This window comes from Fusarium verticillioides, chromosome 3, assembly GCF_000149555.1.
Source record: "Fusarium verticillioides 7600 chromosome 3, whole genome shotgun sequence".
NCBI classification, from domain to species: Eukaryota; Fungi; Ascomycota; class Sordariomycetes; order Hypocreales; family Nectriaceae; genus Fusarium; species Fusarium verticillioides.
This window is the reverse complement of record NC_031677.1, coordinates 3,336,221-3,357,201: the sequence shown is the minus strand read 5'-3', so window position 1 is coordinate 3,357,201 and position 20,981 is coordinate 3,336,221. Positions and strand designations below refer to the sequence as shown.

The 20,981-nt window shown below is 49.7% G+C and overlaps 5 protein-coding genes across 10 annotated transcripts; 3 read left to right on the top strand and 2 right to left on the bottom strand.

The window, feature by feature from the left end:
- The first annotated feature begins 54 nt into the window (after window positions 1-54).
- FVEG_05353 (hypothetical protein) lies at window positions 55-5,196 on the top strand. 2 transcript variants are annotated; one of them, XM_018893549.1, is made up of 3 exons: window positions 55-319; window positions 1,032-1,201; window positions 1,261-5,196. In XM_018893549.1, exons 2-3 carry the CDS (start codon window positions 1,169-1,171, stop codon window positions 3,769-3,771), a joined length of 2,544 nt encoding a protein of 847 aa, XP_018750406.1. In that variant the 5' UTR covers window positions 55-319; window positions 1,032-1,168; the 3' UTR covers window positions 3,772-5,196. The 2 variants fall into 2 exon arrangements, with proteins under 2 accessions (XP_018750406.1, XP_018750405.1); XM_018893548.1 differs by having other exon boundaries at window positions 55-1,201.
- A 1,445-nt stretch (window positions 5,197-6,641) lies between these two features.
- Window positions 6,642-10,881, top strand: FVEG_05352 (NuA3 HAT complex component NTO1). The gene is made up of 3 exons (XM_018893547.1): window positions 6,642-8,338; window positions 8,390-9,417; window positions 9,468-10,881. Exons 1-3 carry the CDS (start codon window positions 6,890-6,892, stop codon window positions 10,465-10,467), a joined length of 3,477 nt encoding a protein of 1,158 aa, XP_018750404.1. The 5' UTR covers window positions 6,642-6,889; the 3' UTR covers window positions 10,468-10,881.
- Window positions 10,882-12,749: 1,868 nt separating this feature from the next.
- Window positions 12,750-16,366, top strand: FVEG_05351 (serine/threonine-protein phosphatase PP1). Of its 3 annotated transcripts, XM_018893546.1 has the most exons (6): window positions 12,750-13,596; window positions 14,021-14,355; window positions 14,479-14,880; window positions 14,951-15,250; window positions 15,304-15,332; window positions 15,431-16,366. In XM_018893546.1, the coding sequence occupies exons 2-6, from the start codon at window positions 14,176-14,178 to the stop codon at window positions 15,444-15,446; spliced, it is 927 nt and encodes a 308-aa protein (XP_018750403.1). In that variant the 5' UTR covers window positions 12,750-13,596; window positions 14,021-14,175; the 3' UTR covers window positions 15,447-16,366. The 3 variants fall into 3 exon arrangements, with proteins under 3 accessions (XP_018750403.1, XP_018750402.1, XP_018750401.1); XM_018893545.1 differs by having other exon boundaries at window positions 12,750-14,355; XM_018893544.1 differs by having other exon boundaries at window positions 12,825-13,596; window positions 15,304-16,331.
- FVEG_05350 (selenoprotein W-like protein) lies at window positions 16,125-17,403 on the bottom strand. Its single transcript, XM_018893543.1, has 2 exons — window positions 16,831-17,403; window positions 16,125-16,760 (listed from the first exon to the last, which is right to left on the bottom strand). The coding sequence occupies exons 1-2, from the start codon at window positions 16,918-16,920 to the stop codon at window positions 16,452-16,454; spliced, it is 399 nt and encodes a 132-aa protein (XP_018750400.1). The 5' UTR covers window positions 16,921-17,403; the 3' UTR covers window positions 16,125-16,451.
- A 53-nt stretch (window positions 17,404-17,456) lies between these two features.
- On the bottom strand, window positions 17,457-20,951 carry FVEG_05349 (guanine nucleotide-binding protein subunit gamma). 3 transcript variants are annotated; one of them, XM_018893542.1, is made up of 4 exons: window positions 20,480-20,951; window positions 19,246-20,429; window positions 18,700-18,944; window positions 17,457-18,644 (listed from the first exon to the last, which is right to left on the bottom strand). In XM_018893542.1, the coding sequence occupies exons 3-4, from the start codon at window positions 18,858-18,860 to the stop codon at window positions 18,524-18,526; spliced, it is 282 nt and encodes a 93-aa protein (XP_018750399.1). In that variant the 5' UTR covers window positions 18,861-18,944; window positions 19,246-20,429; window positions 20,480-20,951; the 3' UTR covers window positions 17,457-18,523. The 3 variants fall into 3 exon arrangements, with proteins under 3 accessions (XP_018750399.1, XP_018750398.1, XP_018750397.1); XM_018893541.1 differs by having other exon boundaries at window positions 19,246-20,951; XM_018893540.1 differs by having other exon boundaries at window positions 18,700-20,429.
- Window positions 20,952-20,981: the final 30 nt, after the last annotated feature.

The following is a 20,981-nucleotide window of genomic DNA, read 5'->3' as shown; positions in this document are numbered from 1 at the left end:
CGTGAGGACGAGATTCCCATCTGATACCCCCCTGTTTTTAGTTTCTATGGGTCTCTTCGCAGCACCCACACTTCACACTTACAAGGTACTTAGTTCTTAGACTCCCCTTCGTCTGCTTCTCCTCTTACTTTCTTGGGTTCACGTCGACTTCCTTCCTCTACAACCTCGACCATTTCGTCGGTCCTTCGAATCCTCGAAGGTTATCGGACTCGCACTCGGATATCTCGAGTCGTAATAATCACCCCGTGTCTTTGGTTCGCCGGATTCCATTTCAACTGCTGCTGCTGTGCTTGCGGCCGGTTCTCCTACATCAAACGAGGTGAGTATTGATGCTCCTGTGCCGGCTTTTTATTTTTGATCGCATTCCCATTGTGCCGATATTTGCATCTTGATTTCGCTCGGCGGTCTTTTGCGTTTGAATTCTCCTGCTGTTCTGCGACAGTGATGGAGAGGAAAACGTGACGGTGATGAAAATGCGTCGCGGTTGCCTATCTTCCTCTGCATCACCCCAACCGCAACTACCAACCTACCTACCTGAGACAACCGTCACTCCATCCATGGATATTTGCATGGAACCTTCCGCCCGCCTGGCCCCTTCTGCACGCTTGCATCCACATCAATCCGCGCGTTCTAGTGCCTTGCTACAATTTACGACAAAACTCTGTGTCTTCATCCAAATCGATTCCATAATCGCTCCTTTGGCCGTCACCTCCCGCCTCATTGCGTGATTACTGCCACTAGCGATTTCTCAAATGCGTGTGACCATTCAGGCTGCGACAGTGATCACGCTTAGCATTGCTACTACGACGAGTGAAGAACGCGGCTGTGCTCAATCATCATTTGGCCTTCATGCTAAACACAAACCTCATTTCTCCTTTACGCCACTGACTGTTTTCTTCCTGCTCGCTTGCATTTCACATCGAGTGATCGAGGAAGACCGGCATTGTGTTCCGTTGCCTCACATCTGCTTTGCATTTTGTACTTGGACAACTTTTCAAGCTTGACAAGCCACTAACTCGTTTATGAAATAGGTCGACATCACAGTCCCTCGATATAATAGAAGCCGTGCCTTTCCCGTTTGGCATTGCTGATTCCACTTCTTCGTCCTCCAAACATATCCTTATCTTTCTCGGGTCGAATTCCCTTTCATGTGTCGTGGGCAATAATCATGGATTCAGAAGACGGAGAACTGTTCATAAAGGTGGGCATTTAGCATGTTTTGTATTCTTGTTGATCACGTTAACTGATAGGCAATGATAGCAACTTGCCGGCTATGTTCGGACGCACGAGAAGGCTTTGGCCAACGCTCTTCAACTGCGCCGCCAAGTCCGCCATAAGCCATCTCAGAGTACAGGCTCAGCGGCCCTCCTCTCCCAAACTTCCACTTCGCTTCCCGAACGACCATCTACCTCCGCTTCCACATCGAGTTCGCTCGCAGCTGCATTGTCGCTTGGAACCTTAAACTTCACATCACATAATGCCAAATCCGTAAAATTGGCTCTCACGCCTCATCACCTATTCTACCTACTCTCCCGCTTCGAAGAACTCAGCATCAACGTCGGTCCTATGAAAGTCCGGCTTGAAAACCTCCACGACAGTTCATCCTCCGCCAACTATGTTTCTTTCCTCAGTAATACCCAGCGATCGAGAAGCAAAGGCTCGGATATTGATTCAATACACTCTGTCTCGAGTATACGAAGTGTCATGTCGGGCATGTCTGCATTATGGTCGAGTTTCGGCATTGGAGCCAGCATATCAGCTGCTCGAACCGAACGCCAAAAAGCCGCTCTGGAAGCTGACATGAAATACCTCTATTCTGCTTTTACCAAGATTCCTTGCTTGAGGTTGGCTCCAGATTGGCGTGCCCGCCTGATTCGTGGTTATGAAGAGTTTCCATTTGATTCAGCTGTACCCCTATACGTTTTCAAGAACCTGCAGGCTCTCGAAGTTAGCAGCATCGACTTCCGACAATTCTTTGGCTGGGATCGTCTAGCTGATCAGCTGCGTTCTCTTACCCTGAAACGTGCCGGTATTGAGGACCCCGCGGACATATTGATTGACATCGTCTTGGATGATATGGACAAACGCCGTCGACGAGTCTCCAAATCCCAGTCCTCGCCCACTTCAGTTTGGACGGGTAGCGGCAGTCCTCGTCGTAATATTGCTCACCCCGAGCTTCACCGAGCCGTGTCTGCTCCAAGCTCTCCTGGTGCACACGTCGACATGCGGGTCGGTTCGTTGACCCCAAGTGAACATGCTATCGAAGAGAGCAGCCGTAGGCAGTCTTTGAGCAAGGATGACGAGCAAGATGACACCCCACAAACTGTGCACAAGTCTTCTCGTCCCAGGAGCAACTCACCTCCGCGCCCTACCAGCTCTCGAACGCAATCACATCCTGTTCGAGGTAACCATCATCGCATGAGGCGATCGGGATCTGGCAGTTCTCATTCCAGCCTTTCTGATTCTTGGACTGGTCATCACCATTCTCGAGGCAGCTCTGGTAACTTACTTGCTATGGGCGTCCTCCCCACTTCAAAGTGGCGCTTTTTGCGACATCTGAGTCTGGCTGACAATTCCATGACTTCCATTCCGCAAAATAGTCTGGCACCCCTATCCAACACACTTTACTCTCTGGATATTTCCTCCAACCTCTTCAGCCAGGTCCCAGACAGTCTGGCTACTCTGACCGCCCTTAGAGCTCTGAACTTGTCTCACTGCATGATCGACTCTCTCCAGTCCTTGACCCGCAACCCTCTTCCTGCCATCACAGCTCTCAACCTTCGAGCAAACAGGCTCCAGAGCCTTGCTGGCGTTGAGAAGCTGGTTCCTCTTGAGAGACTCGATTTGAGAGATAACCGTCTAGTCGACCCAATGGAATTGGCGAGATTGACAGGTATCCCCGACATCCACGAGATTTGGGTTGAGGGCAATCCCTTCACTCGTACCCACAAGGATTATCGCATCACCATCTTCAATCTCTTCCGCAAAGCTCCAGGCTATACTGATGACGTGATTATTGATGGCAGTGGTCCAAGTTACGTTGAAAGACGATCACTGGTTGACCGCCCCCCTATCCCGGACTCAATCCCTGTCGTCAAGCCACAGGCTCCTGAGGTGCCTACTGTTGATGTCAGCAAGCCTGCCATTATTTTCAACCCTCCCAAAGAGCCAGCTGTCCTCCGAAAGGAACGGCCTACGCCTAAGGCTGTCATGAGTGAAATTAACACCAGCTCGACACGTCGGCGAAAAACTCCAAAGAGGCGAATCGTGGATTTGGCCACTTCTGATACCCCATCCTTCCCATCCCCAGTCGAGGTTCAAGTGGCGAAGCCGGCTGGCAAGCAGCCCAAGTCTCCGCTCACTAACGACGGAAACTACCGGATATCCCAGCAACCTGAAGGCCAGGTTTTGTCGCCGTCCACATTATCGTCCGAGTCGCAAATTGTCAGCTCACCTGAAGTACCACGAGTTGACACCAACATCTTCACCGACATCCCAGCTGCTTACTCATCTAACGATGATGCTTCCACTTGGAAGGAATCCCAGGACTGGGATGCCGGTGGTGAAATATACCGTCAGAAGATTGAAGCCTTGCGGAATACTGTTGGCAATAGCTACCTTTCTGTCTTGAGCGAAGAGACTTGGGCTCCCAGCCGCCCGGCAGACTTTTCCACGCCTAATGTCCCATCCGGTACAGCCATGCGCACAGCACACACTCCTATCCACGCCCCTCAGGCTCAAGCCATACATAGTGGTCGGACCTTGGGCTGAAATCGAAGATGCGATACCAGCAGAGTTAGACTTGGAAAACGACATCCATATGATACCCATATACCCTCTCTACTGTGGGAGCATGCTGGACTCCTCGGTATGATTCAATTCTTCTGTTGAGCTGAGTCTGAAGATTCAAGCTCGAACACTTCGTATTTTATTTTTTATTGGCATTTGCAACGATATCATGGAGCATAGCGAGGCGGCGTTTTGGGCAGATGACACATCTACATTTGTGTGAGTATAGGAACTCATCTTTACTTTTCATGGCTGCTTCTCCTTTCTGGAACCTGCATGTTTCTCTCGCCCTTGTTCTAGAGATATCACATCTTTCAGCGGTTTCTGATAGAGAGAGGGTTTCATCTAAAGGATGCCTGTTATTCACATTCGAAATGAGATTGAACATGTACTGTTTTTTGCTTTCACGTAGGAGTCTGGACATGGCGTTGGAAGGTCAAGGGCGTTTGCCCATATGCATTTTGATTCTACGGTACGGTTGGAAGAAAAAAAAATACTTCATTTGGCTTGAAGTTTATGTGGTCTGAGGCAGCTATGCTGAAGAATTGGAGATTGTTGTAATACATGATATGCCTTATCTGTTCAAACCCTTGGTGGTTCTAGTTGCCCTCTTGTAATACTGTCGTGACATCCTAATAATCATGGATTGCCACCGTCCCAGAATATCCTCATTGTGAGCGTGCACAGATCGCACCGCCAACAAGAATCGTTTCAGAGGTCACTCGTCGTGGCTTATGAACCCCAGGAGGGAAATGATCCTGTTGCGTTCCGATGATGCTGTCATGGAAGAAGCCAAGAGACGAACCAGACTATTGGTTGACGTGACCAGGTCAGCCGGCTTTAGCCTGATGCTTTAAGTCGCAGAAGGACCAAAGAGGCTTGGGGTTAGGAGTATTGAAAGAGACATGACCAGATGGTTATGGACGCTTTGTTCCTGACACAGCTAGAACATTGAGATGGTGGGCTGGCTAAGCCGCTGGTATAAGGTACATGGGGGCCTCTGTTGGTGATGATGGAGGGGCGGGCTGAGTGACAGATTGAAGGGTTGGGAGGGTAAGTTTAAGGCTTGACCAATATCTGAGCCATGAGGGGGCGTCATCATTCCTGGGCGAGGTGAAACATCGAACTTCTGGTGAAGATGGCACCATTGGTGAAGCTAGTGTTGGATGGCTGAGTCAATACCCCAGATTCGAGGTCATTCGCATTTGCAGTTGCCATGGCAGTATCACGGTGGCGACGAAGGTAGTGCCAGCCTTCGAATTGGAGATTTTCAGACTGTGGCTAATGGATTAGTTAGTAGTAAAGTCCCGGCTATCTATTTATGGTATTTCTCTCAGACCTTTGGTATTGGTAGCGCATGTGATTATGCTTTCAGTTTAACGCTTCATGCTTCCCGCAACCCATGAGAAACGAAGGCATATGCTGAAATGGCACGTAAGATGATGTACATGACATTGTTCCGGTGCGGTCAGAGGCTTTGATTTGATATGGACTATCTATTAAGTTAGGTACTTATATATGCATCCACAGCCACTTGAATTACCTGACATGGAAATGCCGTACTTTTTGATGACATTTTGCAATGCTGCCACTGTTACATGGTTGGAAGCTATTGAGCTCAGAACCACCGAGAGCCATATAACGACACCACGACTGACGATACATCGTTAGTCATTGACCGCTCAGAAGAATCGCCAGCACCTGGATCCGCCCGGAAGTCGTGCCCGTTCTGGGGCCGCCGAGGCAACGGAGTGGATCGAAGCGGATGGCCCCGCGGCCAGGGACAGGTACTAGGGTCATTAGATCTGAGGCCATCGTGCATATGGATAAGCTCTCATGCACCTCAAGTGTCGGAGTAGTTCTGTGGGTGCTCAAATCTAGCTTCTGTATTGCTATCGGCGATGTTGATATGGTGATATGGATGTCGCCAGGTGATGGATATTGTTTTTCAACAATTAGACATCTCGCAATTCTTTGACAACCGATCGTGAATGATAGATACTGTCATTGCATTGCATGTGCAGGAAAAGGCGGTAATGAGCTGTTGCACTGTCGACCCAGTTCGCTTACACAGGTGTCAAAGTGTCAACAAGAGTGGGCATGAGGGAAGGATATGATAGGATCACAAATTAACCCCTGGGCAGATCTCTAGATCTTGCTTCGGCATCTCTTCCACGATTTGCGGAACCAAGGAGTCATATGCAAACAATCGTTAAATACGATTGGAATCAAATAACAAGTCGTCCCTGGTCGGGTGGGCGCAAGAGAGAGACAACGCATTACCAACTGATGACTGATCCCCTTGAAAGTCCTCAGCCAAACAGTTGCAGGTGCAGACAAGCGTAGGGCCTGATAATATACATATGCTTATCACAAGGTCAGGAGATTTCGAATGGCATGGCTAAGTAGGTAGGTAGGCAGAAAGCGCCAGCAACCTGAAGCAACTGTGATCTGCGAATTGGGGAAACAAATCTTGGCAGTACTTGTAGTCAAAAACAAGGGCCTTTTCCTTGGGGAGATCCTACGTCACTGGAGGGCAGCAATGCCAGGCACAATAAGTCGTGTCAGATCTGATCAAGCAATTCTATCAAAATACTAGATCTGCTTCCCCACGTTGCAGATGCGGCCCATGAGCTTAAGCCAGAAAGAGACAGACTTGACAGATGAGTTGCATAAACAAGTAACGCTGTTGAAACATACTGAAAGTTTAATCTGAGCAACTCGTCGCTTGTATTGCCTTGAAAATATCTCAAAGTCTGGTGACCTTTTTATGTCAGCCTTTCCCCTGGTTGCCGCTGACTAAACGGGGACCGTGCACGCCAACTTCACGCGTCCCTTGCCCGAGGCAGAACATCACCTCCTCTGCAGTCACGAGTTCCATCAATTTGTTCACTGAACAAGTCTTCCTTTGGCCATCAATCCTACGGAATAGTAAAGAAAGCTCTCCTGGTGTGTATGGCGCCTTTCAAATGATTGGTGAAATCGCCAAGCTTCGGACCGAGCCTGCGCGCCACCTCCCCCTTGACGCGATTATCCATCTCGAGCTTGCGCCAGCGACGCTCAGAGCTTCAAGTTTATATCGCCATTAGTTTCGCTCAAGATGGCTCCGGCATCCCCGACTCCCAGGCGACCCGTTACCGGAAGACGTCGGGGTCGTCCTCCGGGTTCGACCAATGCTGCTCGTGCTGCAAGAGCAGCCCTCGCGGCAGCCTCCGCAACCGAACCACCGCCGAAACGACGTCGATATATTCCAGGAGGGGCCGGTGGTGGTGGTCGCTTCGCTGATGCTGACTTGCTGACCACGCCGAATACCACTGGGCCTTCAACAGTATCGAGGTCAAGAGCAGCTGCGCGTGAGGCTATCAATGGCCCTTCTCCATCCATAATGCCTCGACGAGAAAGAGGCGCCCGCACGCGAGCTGCTGGTAATGATGACTTAGAGGAAATGCAATGGGGTTCAGCTGCAGCTATGGCGACTGCAGTGAAACAGGCTGAAGATTACAAGCCCCGCGAGGAGCGCAGCTGGGAGGACTTCCACCCTAACCTAGATATTGATGCTACATTCATGATCCTGCCATCTGAACAAGTTGACGGTATAACTCGAGAACAACCAGATTTATCAGTGGTTCAGGCATTCGGAACACCTTTGGACGAAACCCGAACCCCATCGAGACAACCGAACCCCGCATCAACTGGAAACACACCAAACCCTCAAGGTCGCTCAGACTCGAATGTAGCCGATGTTCTCAGCGAAACACCTTTACGGCGTCCTCGTCGACCGACCCGAGATGTGGTCAGCTTTTACAGCAGCAAGCCCCTGGACTTTCTCACAACACCGAAAACACCTAAAATCCTACCCATCCAGAACCAGACACCGAAAGAGAAACTGGATCTTAAACTACCGTCATACCGCAAAACTAACAGCATTGAATTATATGAGAGCAAAACCTTTGGTCAGGCTCGCTTTGTCGACAAGTCAATGAGTAATGTCGGCTATCAGGAGAGTGATCACTACCTGCGCCCGGAGCAAGCTTTAATCAAGTCTTCTGATCTTACCATGGAAGATGACGCAGAATTGACCGATGCTGCTATGGCAGCATCTGACGGGCCGGTTCACCGTACCCGAATCGGTCGTGTCGAATATGATATGGATGAACAAGATGATATTTGGCTTGGACGATACAATACCCACCGCAAGCAAAACGACGTTCCAGCTATAACCCGAGAAATTTTTGAAATCACTATGACAAAGATCGAAAAGGAGTGGCATGTGCTCGAGAAGAGAATTCCAAAACCGAACCCGAAGCCTCCACAAACACATCGTCCACGATCAAGCTCTGCCGCCGCTGTAAATGGTGAGCCGCAAGGGGGTGAAGAGCCTGACTCAAAATGCGCCATTTGCGACGACGGCGATTGCGAAAACACCAACGCAATTGTGTTCTGTGATGGCTGCAACCTTGCAGTTCATCAAGAATGTTATGGTGTCCCATTTATCCCAGAAGGCCAGTGGCTCTGCCGCAAATGCCAGCTCTGCGGGCCTTCCGTTCCCGTAAGTCTAGCTCAGAACACTTTTTCGAGTTGCTGTACTGACCCAAAGCAGACTTGCATCTTCTGCCCCAATACCGACGGCGCATTCAAGCAAACCAATTCTTCAAAGTGGGCACATCTGCTTTGCGCAATGTGGATTCCTGAGGTTTCCTTGGGTAACCACACGTTCATGGAACCAGTCATGGACGTAGAAAAGGTCCCGAAAAACCGTTGGAAATTGACGTGTTACATTTGTCGACAGCGAATGGGCGCATGCATACAATGCGGAAACAAGAATTGCTATCAAGCATTTCATGTCACCTGTGCGCGGAGATCCCGCCTGTTTCTAAAGATGAAGACTAGCCAGGGTGCTCTCGCTGTGTTGGATGGCGGCATGGTGCTCAAGGCCTTTTGCGACAAGCATTGCCCCCCTGACTATGTGCAAGAGCATAGTGTTCAACAGGCCACAAAGGCAGCCAAGAAATTCTATAAGAGAACTATGAAGAATCGTATCTGGGCTGATAACACCGCTGTTGCGAATGCTATTGCAGAGCAGCAGCGCAATGCCCTTTCGGAACAGCCGTCGGATGAAACACAACTTACTGGGACAAAGTCTGCAGCGGTTGGTGACAAAAAGAGAGGCCAGAATCCGAAGAACGTCTGGAAAACCCCTGCAGGTGCACCTATTATACCGCAGGCCGTGTTTGAAGTCGTGGACGCTTCGATCCAAAGATTCGCATTTCCTAAACGCAAGGAGTTCTTAAGCCAGGCATGCCGCTACTGGACCCTGAAGCGCGAGAATCGTCGAGGAGCAGCACTTCTAAAGCGTCTGCAACTTCAGATGGAGTCCTTTTCCTCGATGGAGCTTACGCGGCGTGACTTCGCAGCCATGGGACCGAGCGGAAAGATCAGGCTTGCCAGACGCATTGAATTCGCTGAGAATTTGATTGTTGAGCTTGAGCAGCTCAAAGATCTTGCAGCCGAGCTTGTGGAACGGGAGCAGATCAAAGTTGCCGCTGGTGAACTTGAACAAGAATTTGTGGATGAGTGTTACTTCCCTGTTGCGAAACTTCTCAACCCTGCTGTTGACAGGGCAATATCGTAAGTGCATGTATTGTTCCGCTGATCTTCACTTGGACTAATTTTTTCAGACTTGATAAGGATCTCTTCAAGGACGGTCTTGACAAGCTTCAAAGCCGCGTTAATGCCCGCTTTTATGTGACAGTCATGTCCTTTGCCTTAGATCTTTGCGATGTAATCAGTACTGGCATTTCTACAGCACCGCCTGAGTCATCTACGGCTGCAACTCAAACTGAAGCTGTCGACGCACCGCCTGCTAAAACCACTTTCTCGGATATACGAGAGCGCCGAAAATTGGGAAAACGCATATTGAAGGCTGTTCAGCCACACCTCGAGACAGCCTTGCGAATCGAGTCGGAGATCTCCCAGAAGCCTTTCGAGGGCTTAAATAAGGCGTTGGAGAACATCATTGACAGAAGCGTGGACGTCCGACCACTGACTGCGACGAGCCAAGATAAACCAACTGACCTCAGTGATGAAGTCAACGACACCATTATGGTTGATGCCGAGCTTCAAATTACTGTTAAGGCCAGTTCCACCGAAGGTGGAGATGCGATGGACACTACTTCAGAAAATGGAAATATTGAGGTCAGCACTAATATTGATGTCGATACATCTGATCTTGCAGAGGCGGGTGCTGTCGAAAAACACGAGTCTCTCCACAACGCTGTCAACTCATCCAATACACCCCCCGACACAGATGGTTATATGTCGAAGCCTCAGCCGGCACAACCGGGGCCTCCCACACCGCCACAATCCAACGGCAGTCTTGGGTTGGAGCCCACGGATCCTCTCACAGATGGAGGGATACTTTGGTACCTCAAGGGTCATGACCCCAATGGAACATCTGTTCTTGAGGAGCGCTGGGCCGGGAGAGATGCCATCCGCATGCTCAGCGAGGACCTTACAGATTTAGATGACGAAGAGTTCAAAGGCTTGGGTATGGATGTTGACCACGCTGCAGCAACTGCCACAGTTGAGGCCGATGTGAAGGAGGAGGTAGAACCCTCGGGTGGTAAGACCAGAGCGAGTAAAGCAAAGAAGCGGAGGACATCAACAAGGAGAAGATGATCCTCAACGTACAGGCACATACCAAGCAAACGCTCACCACAACCGGCGCATTTTGATTGCTTGCCATTTTTTGCGGGTTCATTTCACAGAGTATAAAGGGCCATACAGATGCACTAATGAGCTTGGCGTTCTAGGGAAGGATGGGAAACAAGTATTGCAGGGTCAATACCTTTGAGAAGGAATATATGGGATGGAAAAGGCGTTGGCGAAGGATTCCCAGATGGATTATGGGAACGAAAGGACTTAGCTCAGCGATGGATTGCGGCTTGAGAATGTGTACGGTTAGTGGGATACTATACAAATGTATAAACTTAATGATCGTGGAATCTGAACCGAATAGTATGACTCCTGGTGCGTAGTTTCCATCGAATACAGAGTTCAGTAATAACTCGACCATGCTTTGATTGCTCCATGACGGCCCCTATGGAACCCCTTACGATCAAGTGAAACCCGGAGCGGATATATGGAACTCGGTGACATAATTCGATCATGATATGATGGAGAATATCTGTCATGGTGTTGGGAAGCATTATCTGATAACTCTCTTTTAGTGGCGGTGACGGTTTGGGATGTCACGTGAATTACGGCCTGGATGTATGATGATGTAGCCACCTTCGTCCATTCGTTTTGCTTGCATCACCGTTTGTATTTGTACACCGGCTCCTGCGCGTCCTAGCGGGGCACGCGTCCTGACGCAATAGACGAGAGAGAAATGAATGGTCGGTGAATAAATTGAGGTCATTTTCTTCACAAGACGAGGCTTGGGTAGCACAAAGATAGGTGTCTTGCTGCCTTTTCTGATATCTGGCTCGTCTAATTAAGGTATTGAACAATAAAGCTGTGGTGCACACATTGTTAGCCGACATGTCCGTCGAGCTTACGTGGGATGATGGTTAAATCGGAGCATCCAATGCAGAATTCTTTTCTCTCTTGGATGGAGCTGAGCTTAGCTTAGCTCTGCAGAGCTAGTTCTCCGTATGCACCAGGTTCTTGATTTTTGGTTGGTGTTTTTCGATCCTCCATACAGAGACCTCGAAAGGGATCAGCATTATGCAGCAGAGGAACGACATGTGCCGTTGTGTGTTGCCTTGGGCATGAGTGGCAAGTTTCTTGCATGCGCAACTGAAATCCCATGGGGGCTTATTATGGAGGAGTTGCTGAACAGTGGATGAGGCGACTTTTTTTGAAGTCTGAGGTCGGAGAGTAAGCTCTGCCGTAGAGTGGATGTCACGTACTCGATCGCAATACGACTTTGCAGGCCTGTCTATCTTTGTATCATATCCTGGTATTAAAGGAATCCCTGTTCTCGATGCGCTTCATGTCGAACGAATCAGCTTCTCACATCCGCAACCTATACACACGCGACAACGTCTTCCTCATTCGCATGTACTTTAGGGTGATGAACTAATAAGGAAAGAGACTCTCTTCTCTGGGACTGACTTGGGGACCGATGCTAAGAGAGCCGAGAGAGGCTGAGCCAGATGAAACTGATGTGTGCTCAATCTGGGCTCTATCACCTGGTGCTCTAGTCTAAGCGCCGACGAATCCGGTCGCCAAAGCTATGTCGGAGCCTTTAGAGTCCAGACGCCCCCCTTTTTTTAATTCCTAGTGACAGGAAAGGAGCAATTTTCCCTGGCGAAGCTGGCTTGTCAGAAAACATCAAGGGGTTTGTTTAGTAGTTAGGGCTTCTTTAAGGCGCGATATGAGGTGAGGGTATCCATACCTGGGCACCCAACGGGCAGCAAGCAAATGAGACTTACAGCGAGAAGGAAATGAGACGGTGATTTGAGCCAAGCAAGCGAGACAAGAAACAAAGTAACCCAGGACGACAAGAAATAATTGAAGAGGGGCTCCGAAATGTCAAGGTGAGTTACGTTCCAGTCTCTATTGTTGTATGGGTATGCAGATGCTATGTAGACACTGGATCAATGAGAAGAGCCAAGATTCTGTCTCTGTCCATCACTGGATCTGTCTTGTCGGGCCAGTTAGAACGAGGCATCCATGGGCAGGTGAGGTCGGGTGAGGATCCAATGCAATTTATAGCGGCTTCTCACTAAAAATATAGCTATCCTCAGCAGCCCCAACCCCGGAGTGCCACTGAGGGCCAGCTCCCCGAGTCCCGTACTTGTCCCAGCTCCATCCATTCCAGGTTCACATCCGGGCCCTGTACTAGCGCGTTTCCAGACCAGGGCAGGTGCCGTTTAGTGTAGGCAGCCCAAAGCCCAAGCGTAGGTCCCGTCCCGGGTCAGCTCTGTTTGGTGGTTGTGACGAGTCCACCTTCTCAGTGAGCGAGTGAGTGAGTGTGAAAGCCCGGGCAGGAAAAATTGGAAAACTTCCCCCCTTCCGTTCCCCCAGGTCAGAGGATAAACTTCAACCCTTCAACTCAACCCGACGACGACGAGACGAAGATTCTATCCACGTGTTAGCCACATCGCCGACACTCTCTGCGAATATATTACAAACCGCTCGTCTCTGTGAAGAGCTGCTTTGCTTGTTACTTGATCCGCCATTTTCTTTTGGCCCCAGACGACGACTGACGAACCACCGTGTTCCGTCCCTCAACTCCAAATTCCCTGATCGCGCCCACTTTGGCTGCCCCAACAGACCAGACGACGATAATATAAATAAATACAAAAAAGGCGAAGAGAACATCGTTTCTCATATCTCAAAGGAAAAGCATCAAAGCCGACGATACAGAGGCCCTTTGCTGCACTCTGCTTATACATCCTACAAAGGCGACGAAGCGTCACATATTTGTCGACGCAATATCTACTCTTGCTTGACCAGAAGAAAAGGACCGCGAAAACTCGCAGGCGCTGACGGTGTTCTGTCTTCCCCCTTCTGGCTTCTAGCATCTTGCTCGCCCCTCATTTTCTGACGCCCTGTACCTACCTGTCTCTTTCTGGTACAGCTATCAACACCCAAAGTCGGTGGCCCACTGCGGCAACCACGACGACGACTGTTTTCTCCCCATATTCAACGTGATCCGATTGCTTCTTTTTTGCAATTCAATATCGAACGGCGACACAATTTGCTATTGCTGATCAACTTGCTCTTCTGCGCCTTCGATCTCTCGAGACGCAAAATCCTCCAATCGCTCGCTCTATTAGGGACGTGATCCCTTCACGGGTAAGTTACCATTTGGCGTTGGTACTGGCGTGCGCCCCATTCAATTCATTGCTCGCCCGCGCCGCGCCGTCTCGTCTCCCCTCTTGTTCCCCTCCCGTACCCATTTCGCGCTCACAGCCCTCTCTTCATGCTTGTTAGGCTGCTTCCCCTCCAATTTTTCTAGACTCCTCTCGTTTCGTTGTTCCACCATCGCAACGCAACGCAACTCACCCGCAAAGCAAAGCAACGCATCCTAACCCAACCTTGTCTTTTGCCCATATTTATCCATCCATTCATTGTCAAATTTTCACCCTCTTGTCGGTCGCGGCGTTTGCAAGTTTGTTCGAAGGACACATTTTTCTTCGACTTGTCTCTTTTCCCACGTATCTCTTTTTTTATTGCCTTGTATCTTGTTGCTTCCCGGTTCACCGGCTGACTCGGCCAGGTTTTTGTGAAGTTTATTATCTGGTATCATATTTCAGTCGACAAAGTTGCCCCAGCAGTTGTTCTAATTAGCGATCTTGTCTGCCGCCCTCCTCCCCCACGCGACCCTCCCTTAACTCTACTGCGGGCATCCTCTCGCCAGCAAATTCTCTCAAAATGGCAGACCAACACGAGGTCGATCTCGACTCTATAATCGACAGGCTACTCGAGGTACGAGGCAGCCGACCCGGCAAGCAAGTTCAGCTTCTCGAGGCTGAGATCCGTTATCTCTGCACCAAGGCTCGTGAGATCTTCATCTCTCAGCCCATCCTTCTCGAACTCGAGGCTCCAATTAAGGTATGTTTTTGGCCATTTTTCGTACGGCTTCGGTCTGAGAACTGGTGCTTGCTACGGGCGCTTCTGCTCTGGGTTTTTGGCAGTCAAGAAAACCCCTTTGCTTACTTGCCCGTGCCCTGATAGATCTGCGGTGATATCCACGGACAGTACTACGATCTTCTCCGACTCTTTGAGTACGGTGGCTTCCCTCCCGAGGCCAACTACCTCTTCCTCGGTGACTACGTCGACCGAGGCAAGCAGTCTCTTGAGACCATTTGCTTGCTCCTTGCCTACAAGATCAAGTACCCCGAAAACTTCTTCATCCTCCGAGGTAACCACGAGTGCGCCTCTATCAACCGAATCTATGGCTTTTACGACGAGTGCAAGCGTCGCTACAACATCAAGCTTTGGAAGACGTTCACCGATTGCTTCAACTGCCTTCCTATCGCCGCTATCATCGACGAGAAGATTTTCACCATGCACGGTGGCCTCAGCCCTGACCTCAACTCTATGGAGCAAATTCGCCGTGTCATGCGACCTACTGATGTGAGTAGCCTGGACTGCGCGAGATGGAGGCGCAGATTGTTCCGAGTGAGAGATACTGACAGATTTCTAGATCCCTGACTGCGGTCTTCTTTGCGATCTCTTGTGGTCTGATCCAGATAAGGATATTACTGGCTGGAGCGAAAACGACCGAGGTGTCTCGTTCACATTTGGTCCCGATGTTGTCTCGCGCTTCCTGCAGAAACATGATATGGACCTGATCTGCCGAGCTCATCAGGTTGTTGAGGACGGCTATGAATTCTTTTCCAAGCGCCAGCTGGTCACGCTATTCAGTGCGCCCAACTACTGTGGTGAATTTGACAATGCCGGTGCGATGATGAGTGTCGACGAGAGCTTGCTGTGTTCTTTCCAGGTGAGATTTACAATGCTTACTATGATACAAACATGCTGATTATTTTTTTCTAGATCTTGAAACCCGCTGAAAAGAAGCAAAAGTATGTTCCAACCACTCTTGGCAGCACTAGCACGCCTATCAACTCCCCCAGCAAGAAGAATATTTGAAGAATTTATACCAACAATGTGCTTTCAACAGGTTCGGCCGACGTTAAACAATCATCCCACCTCCTCGACTAAGGTGAATGACAACCGCGACGAAGAACGAACGACTCGACTCGGGACTTGTCTCGATCGAAGTGCACTCCCAATCTCCGCTGTCTCGCAGCTAGCCTTGCCACCGTTGGTGGCAGGGTATGTTGGTCCACTGGGAGGGTGACGGAACTTAAGAGGCGCCGGACGCGACGCTGACTTTTGCGAAACCCGAATCGTCTCTAATGCCTATATGCGAACTTGATAACGACAAACGGCTGTTTCTTAGCTCCACACACAGATAAAACATTGACAAAACTGTTTTTTTGAGTTGCACAAGCGCATATACAGTTCTCGGATTCCATGCACACATGATCCACGGGACAGACGATCTTGCCATATCTGCTCTGCGTAGGCTGGCCCGTGGACATACGCAGTTCGAGAGGCTGGTATTCTCTCACTTGATTTCTTGTGATGACAAGGATAAGATACTCCATCCATTGCTAATCTGTCTGGCTGGGAGCGTTTTCTTTTGCGGCCATGTTGCATTTCGTGGACGAGCTTTGTGTGGCCTTATTCGTTGCTCAAGAGCGACCCCTGTATACGTTTTGTGCTTTTAGATGGGTTTAGGGAGAGTGGGCAGGAGGGCAAAGCGTTGCTTGATTTTGGTAAGGGATAGCGAAGGTAGTGCAAGAGGAGAGGAAATAAGTTGCTAGAGCGAAAAGTAACAGCTGCACGAATTGTGACGAGGATGGTGTCGTAGTATCTGGTTAATAGTAGTCATAACTCGACCTACGCCGAAGGTGAGGATGAGTACGGAGTGGCTGTTATGAAATCACAAAAATACTCATCTCCTCAGACAACCACCACATAGGCGTATAAGTCTAACTATGCCTATTCATATCTATATGAGGGAAGATTCTCCTTGGACAGCAAGCGGGGCTATCAATACGAATGCCATACGTGAAGGGGCATCATTAAACCTGTCATAGGCCAGCCAGGTCATGACCCCAAATGCTTGAGAAACGTTACTGGCAATCGTCGCATTTCTCCTTGTCAACTGGCTTGTCTTTCGCTGCCTCCTCCTTCTTCCCATGATCCCTATCAACATGGCCTAGATCTCTTCCTGGTTCGATGACATCTCTCACCCTCCTCTTGAGCTCTTTCGTCTCAGGAAAGCCCCCATCTTCCCGACGATCCCAGAGGGTCTTTGTAAAAGCAATTTCTGCACCAGGAGCTTGATGCGTGATGGTCACGATGAAAGTACCGCCTGTAGAAGGCTGAAGAGCGACCTCCCCGATGCCTGTTGAGAATGTGGAGAGGAGTTCTTGAGCATACTGAGGGGTGTGAGCTTCTGGTCACATGCCAACATACCTACCTAGCAGGCTGCGAATTCGGTCAACTTACATAGGCAGCTCGTAACATCCACTTACACTGCGTGCAAAACTGGATAGAAACGCGGGGAAGAGGCGTTTGCGTCGATGCCTGGCTTGTCATGATTTTCTCTCGCTGACTCTCAGTTGCTGGTTTTGCTTTGCTATGCTATGCTATGCAGTCGTTTCCGGGAACGTCGTGGTCTATTCTTGGCTTGGCCGGGCTGGGCTTTTGAGTTTTTAAACTCTGGGGCGTTGAGGGTTGAGAGCTTGAGTTCGGCAACGAAATCTTTCCAGTAAGATAACCTTATCATTGAGGTTTGAAGGGAACAATTGAAATAGTACGGGAATCTTGCCCTAATGGCTTGAGATGCCCAAGATCGATTGATACTTGTAGGGGATTAGTAGTATATACTACTAACTAAGGTACTAAGGTATACTGTATGAGGGGATATTCTTTGCCCCTCCACCTACAGCTAATGTGAATGCCCAGTCATTTCTCTGTATGCAAGCCCCGCGGTCGAGAACGCCTCAAATCGACCCAGGTGATCCACTTTATAATTTCTGCTTAGGCACATCAGGTGCCCCCGATAATGTACTGACATGCTGAGGAAGAGAACTAGTTCTGCTGAAGACCTCGCCATAAGATGTGATAGATGGCTGTTACAGGTTAGAAGCGGAAGTGGCAGCACTCTCTACGTCGTAGCCAAAGTGAATGGGTAGTGTATAATCATATTCAAGACCTGCTCCAGGTCGGGACGTTATGTACTCTGTAATACTCGTAGAATCCCGAGTACCTCTACCAGCAAAAGGCTGCAAGGAAGAATTGCCCGGGTCGGGTTGGGCGGGCGTAAGATTGAATCCTTAAACCCTCAAAGTCTGCACTATGTGAAATAGTGATTTGTCCTATGGACAGAAATGACTGAGTGGAAATCACGAGTTATAAAACCGAGTATAAGCACGATTGAGACTCATATCTCAAAGCCTCCAGATCAGCAGGTGCAAGGATTAAAGTCATCAAATCATAGATAAAAAGTATATTTGCTGGGGGAACGTACACGACATTGGATGGAAATGACACCGAGATGATAACAGAAAAATGATGATAAAAAGGAGAATTATTACATTCGCGCAAGAGCCCGATCCATAAACCGTTTTCTAAGGCCCGGGCTCAGACCCGGACTCGTCGTAGTGGTTCTTCAACCTCTCCCCTTATCGTTGGTCTCATAGCAACATCCATGTCTCTTCCAGTGGGAAGAAAAACAAACGTGCGGAGACAGAAATATTAAATCGCTGTAGTCCAGTCCAGCCTCCTCATAAACCATGGCTCCATTGCTCTCGCTGTTGGTTTTCGTGACCCGCTCAAATAGTATGGTATCTTGGGTATCTTGATCTGGGTCCTTCTGGTACAGCTGGATCTTGTGTATGGGCTTTCTCCCTCTTTCTCGCGCTTCGCGTCGCTTCGTCAATAGGGCAAGTCGTTCCTGGTAGCTTCCCAAGTAGCCGTCGTGGTAGTGCTAGCAAGAGCTTCGGTATCCAGGGCCTAATTCGCCTCCATCATCCGAGTATCCCATACTCAGTTCTCCTTGGTTTACTCCCCTTAGATGCGTCACAAACATATCGAAACCGACTGCGGCCCACCCCCTAATCGCTGAATCATTGCCGACATTGCGTAATTGTTGATTTTGGTAACCAGTAATAAGGAAAAATTATTATCACGGGTGGCATTACATGACCACACAGCAGCCGCCAGATTGTTGCGGCGCATAAGGGTCCTCGCCCTTGGGTACAGCGCCCCAGACGGAGGGAACCATGTAGTCGCGAGTGCCATTGCAGTAGGCAATGATGCTAATACGATATTAGTTACTGGCGCATTGGGGCGGGATCAACACGATCAACTCACCTCTTTGATGCTGTGCTGACGGGAATACGCTCTCGCTCAAGATCCTCGCGCAGACGGTTGTTGAGCTCGGTTAGCCGTCGGAGCTTGAGATCGGCCATCGACTGCTTGTTCTTCTTGATTTGCGAAGGGTCGCCGACATCGCGAGAAGTGTACTGAGGCATCTTGGAACGGGGTGCCGAGGTGGGCGAGTGAGAGCGGTTTTGGAGGGAGAGTCACGGCGATGAGGCGCGCGAATAGGTTGAGAACTGTTAATCTTCAATATTAGCGAGGTGCTGGAATGACATCGATGAGTTCGCAGTGTAAATCGAGGCATCGCGAGATGGGCAAAAGACGGGTCAGGGAAGGTCGGCGAGTCGCGTCAATCGAGTTTTGTCTCGGGCAAATGTCATCGCAATCGGGACGAATGAGTCCAAGGGAGCATCGTCCATCATTTGATTGATTCTGTCGATGCCCATTTCCATGTTGTAGCACCTATATGGAATGGAATTGTCGCTTGCCCCTGGTTGATGGCGACGAGGATTTTATCACTAATAGGATATGACTTACGGAGCGTCGGACTGGAGTCAATAAATGACAGTCGGAGCTTGCGAGGCGGTTCAGTACCTTACGCAGACAATAATGAGAGAATCGACGGTCGGGAGGGTATTCGGAAGGTGATGATGGTTGGAACGGGCGTGTGAAGGAGAAGAAAAAAGGGTCCGTCGCGAGAGGCCAGGGAAAGTGGAAGTGCAAGTGCAAGTGGAAAGGAAGGTAAGGTTTGGTGAAGTTGGTGGCAGAGAGCAGAGCAGGAGCGAGAATGTGATGGGAAAGACCTGGCCTGGCTTGGCCCGGGGGCCATGGTAGGGGGGAAACTGCACTGCAGTGGAAACTCTCGAGCTAGGTAGGTAGGTACGACCGTACGGCCTACGCCTACCTAACCCAAAGCCAACAGCAGGTCCAAGTTGTGGGAAGCACCAGCACCAGCATTAGGACAAACTGGGTTTAGATCGCATAGTGGAGCCACTTTTCCACGGAAATGAGCCACTGAGTGCTCGATAAGTCTTTGTGCGTCTGGGGACATCCTTAGGCGGATTTGCCTGGTGGCTCGTGCACCTGAAGCTGTGGCTCTTCCTTCTGTTCCTGTGCTGCGGGAGCCCTGGCATTGAAATTGGGGGGTAGGGGGGAGCTGCTGGGGGCCCCCGTTGAGGGACCTTAGACCTTGCTAGGGGTTGATGTGATGATCAACGGGATAAGGAGACGAGACATTATCTTCAGGACGTTGAATGGAGCCAATTGATTCAGAAAGGAACATACCAACAGCCGATTTCTACAGCATCAGAATTAGCTTTGAGTTCAAACCTCCTCAACAACCCGTTGAAGACAGCGAGTTCAGCCTGGCCCGGCCCAGCCCCTGACCTGCCTGATGTGTTATGCTCATAACTAACGAGTTAATTATGCTCCTCTTATTGCAGCAGACAAGCATCCATGGCAAAAAGGACTTTCAATCGAGCCATAGAACGCTTGTGGTTGGCTTTGGTGGGGCCTGCGGAACCGTATTTGGCCCCGAAGCCATCTTAGCTGCAAAGCTACAGGCACTTGATATTGCCTTTCAAATTATGAGGGGAGGAACCTGAATCAGCAACCCTCCAAAGCCAAGAAGCCGGAGCGAGTGAGAGAACCTCGTCAATCTCTTCGATTTTTGTTGATAGGGGAGGTTGAATGACATTGACTTCAAACCTCTTGCGTCAATACTGCTCTTATTTAGTACCTACCTACGGAGTAGGTATAGATGTTTACTGACCTTGGTTACGAGGCTTATCTACCAGGTCTTCCATGAGATCATGCAAAGCCACCAAAGACGGATTTTATCAAACTTTGATCAATCGGTAAAAGCGGGAAGATCTACTACCAGAACGCGAGAGTTTTAAGCAATACGCCATTCATCTCAACAATGGGGCAGTGAGGAAGTCAGTTTGATCAAGTCCAAGCTCGAAAAGCACAGATCCAACTAGGAAAACATTGCCCAAGCTCGTTCGCTCTTGGTCACCCAAAGCTCGTCTCGTGTCGGCTGCTCGCAAGCTTATAGAACCGAATACCACTACTCCGTCCAAAAGCTTGCGACACCACGTAGGTAACGTTCCCAGATTTTGTGAGCCCCTTCCTCAATGCGCACCTACTGCATCACTCTCAAGTTTCCGTGGAGTTCGAGACGCTCAGAGTCTCTGTTTCTGCTAGGTACTGTCGCTTCCCGCTCTCGGAACGCTGCAGTAGCGGCATGCATACATAAAGGAGTTCCTTTTCCT

What these genes read in the sequence shown, in the direction of transcription:
- FVEG_05353 (XM_018893549.1), top strand. Translation starts at nt 1,169, where the DNA reads ATGGATTCAGAAGACGGAGAACTGTTCATAAAG. An exon ending in ACGGAGAACTGTTCATAAAG is followed by an intron (nt 1,202 to 1,260) that starts GTGGGCATTTAG and finishes AGGCAATGATAG; the next exon opens with CAACTTGCCGGCTATGTTCG.
- FVEG_05352 (XM_018893547.1), top strand. Translation starts at nt 6,890, where the DNA reads ATGGCTCCGGCATCCCCGACTCCCAGGCGACCCGTTACCGGAAGACGT. An exon ending in TCTGCGGGCCTTCCGTTCCC is followed by an intron (nt 8,339 to 8,389) that starts GTAAGTCTAGCT and finishes GACCCAAAGCAG; the next exon opens with ACTTGCATCTTCTGCCCCAA. An exon ending in GCTGTTGACAGGGCAATATC is followed by an intron (nt 9,418 to 9,467) that starts GTAAGTGCATGT and finishes TAATTTTTTCAG; the next exon opens with ACTTGATAAGGATCTCTTCA.
- FVEG_05351 (XM_018893544.1), top strand. Translation starts at nt 14,176, where the DNA reads ATGGCAGACCAACACGAGGTCGATCTCGACTCTATAATCGACAGGCTA. An exon ending in GTGTCATGCGACCTACTGAT is followed by an intron (nt 14,881 to 14,950) that starts GTGAGTAGCCTG and finishes ACAGATTTCTAG; the next exon opens with ATCCCTGACTGCGGTCTTCT. An exon ending in GCTTGCTGTGTTCTTTCCAG is followed by an intron (nt 15,251 to 15,303) that starts GTGAGATTTACA and finishes ATTTTTTTCTAG; the next exon opens with ATCTTGAAACCCGCTGAAAA.
- FVEG_05350 (XM_018893543.1), bottom strand. Translation starts at nt 16,920, where the DNA reads ATGACAAGCCAGGCATCGACGCAAACGCCTCTTCCCCGCGTTTCTATC. An exon ending in GGATGTTACGAGCTGCCTAT is followed by an intron (nt 16,761 to 16,830) that starts GTAAGTTGACCG and finishes CACACCCCTCAG; the next exon opens with TATGCTCAAGAACTCCTCTC.
- FVEG_05349 (XM_018893541.1), bottom strand. Translation starts at nt 18,860, where the DNA reads ATGCCTCAGTACACTTCTCGCGATGTCGGCGACCCTTCGCAAATCAAG. An exon ending in GTCAGCACAGCATCAAAGAG is followed by an intron (nt 18,645 to 18,699) that starts GTGAGTTGATCG and finishes ATATCGTATTAG; the next exon opens with CATCATTGCCTACTGCAATG.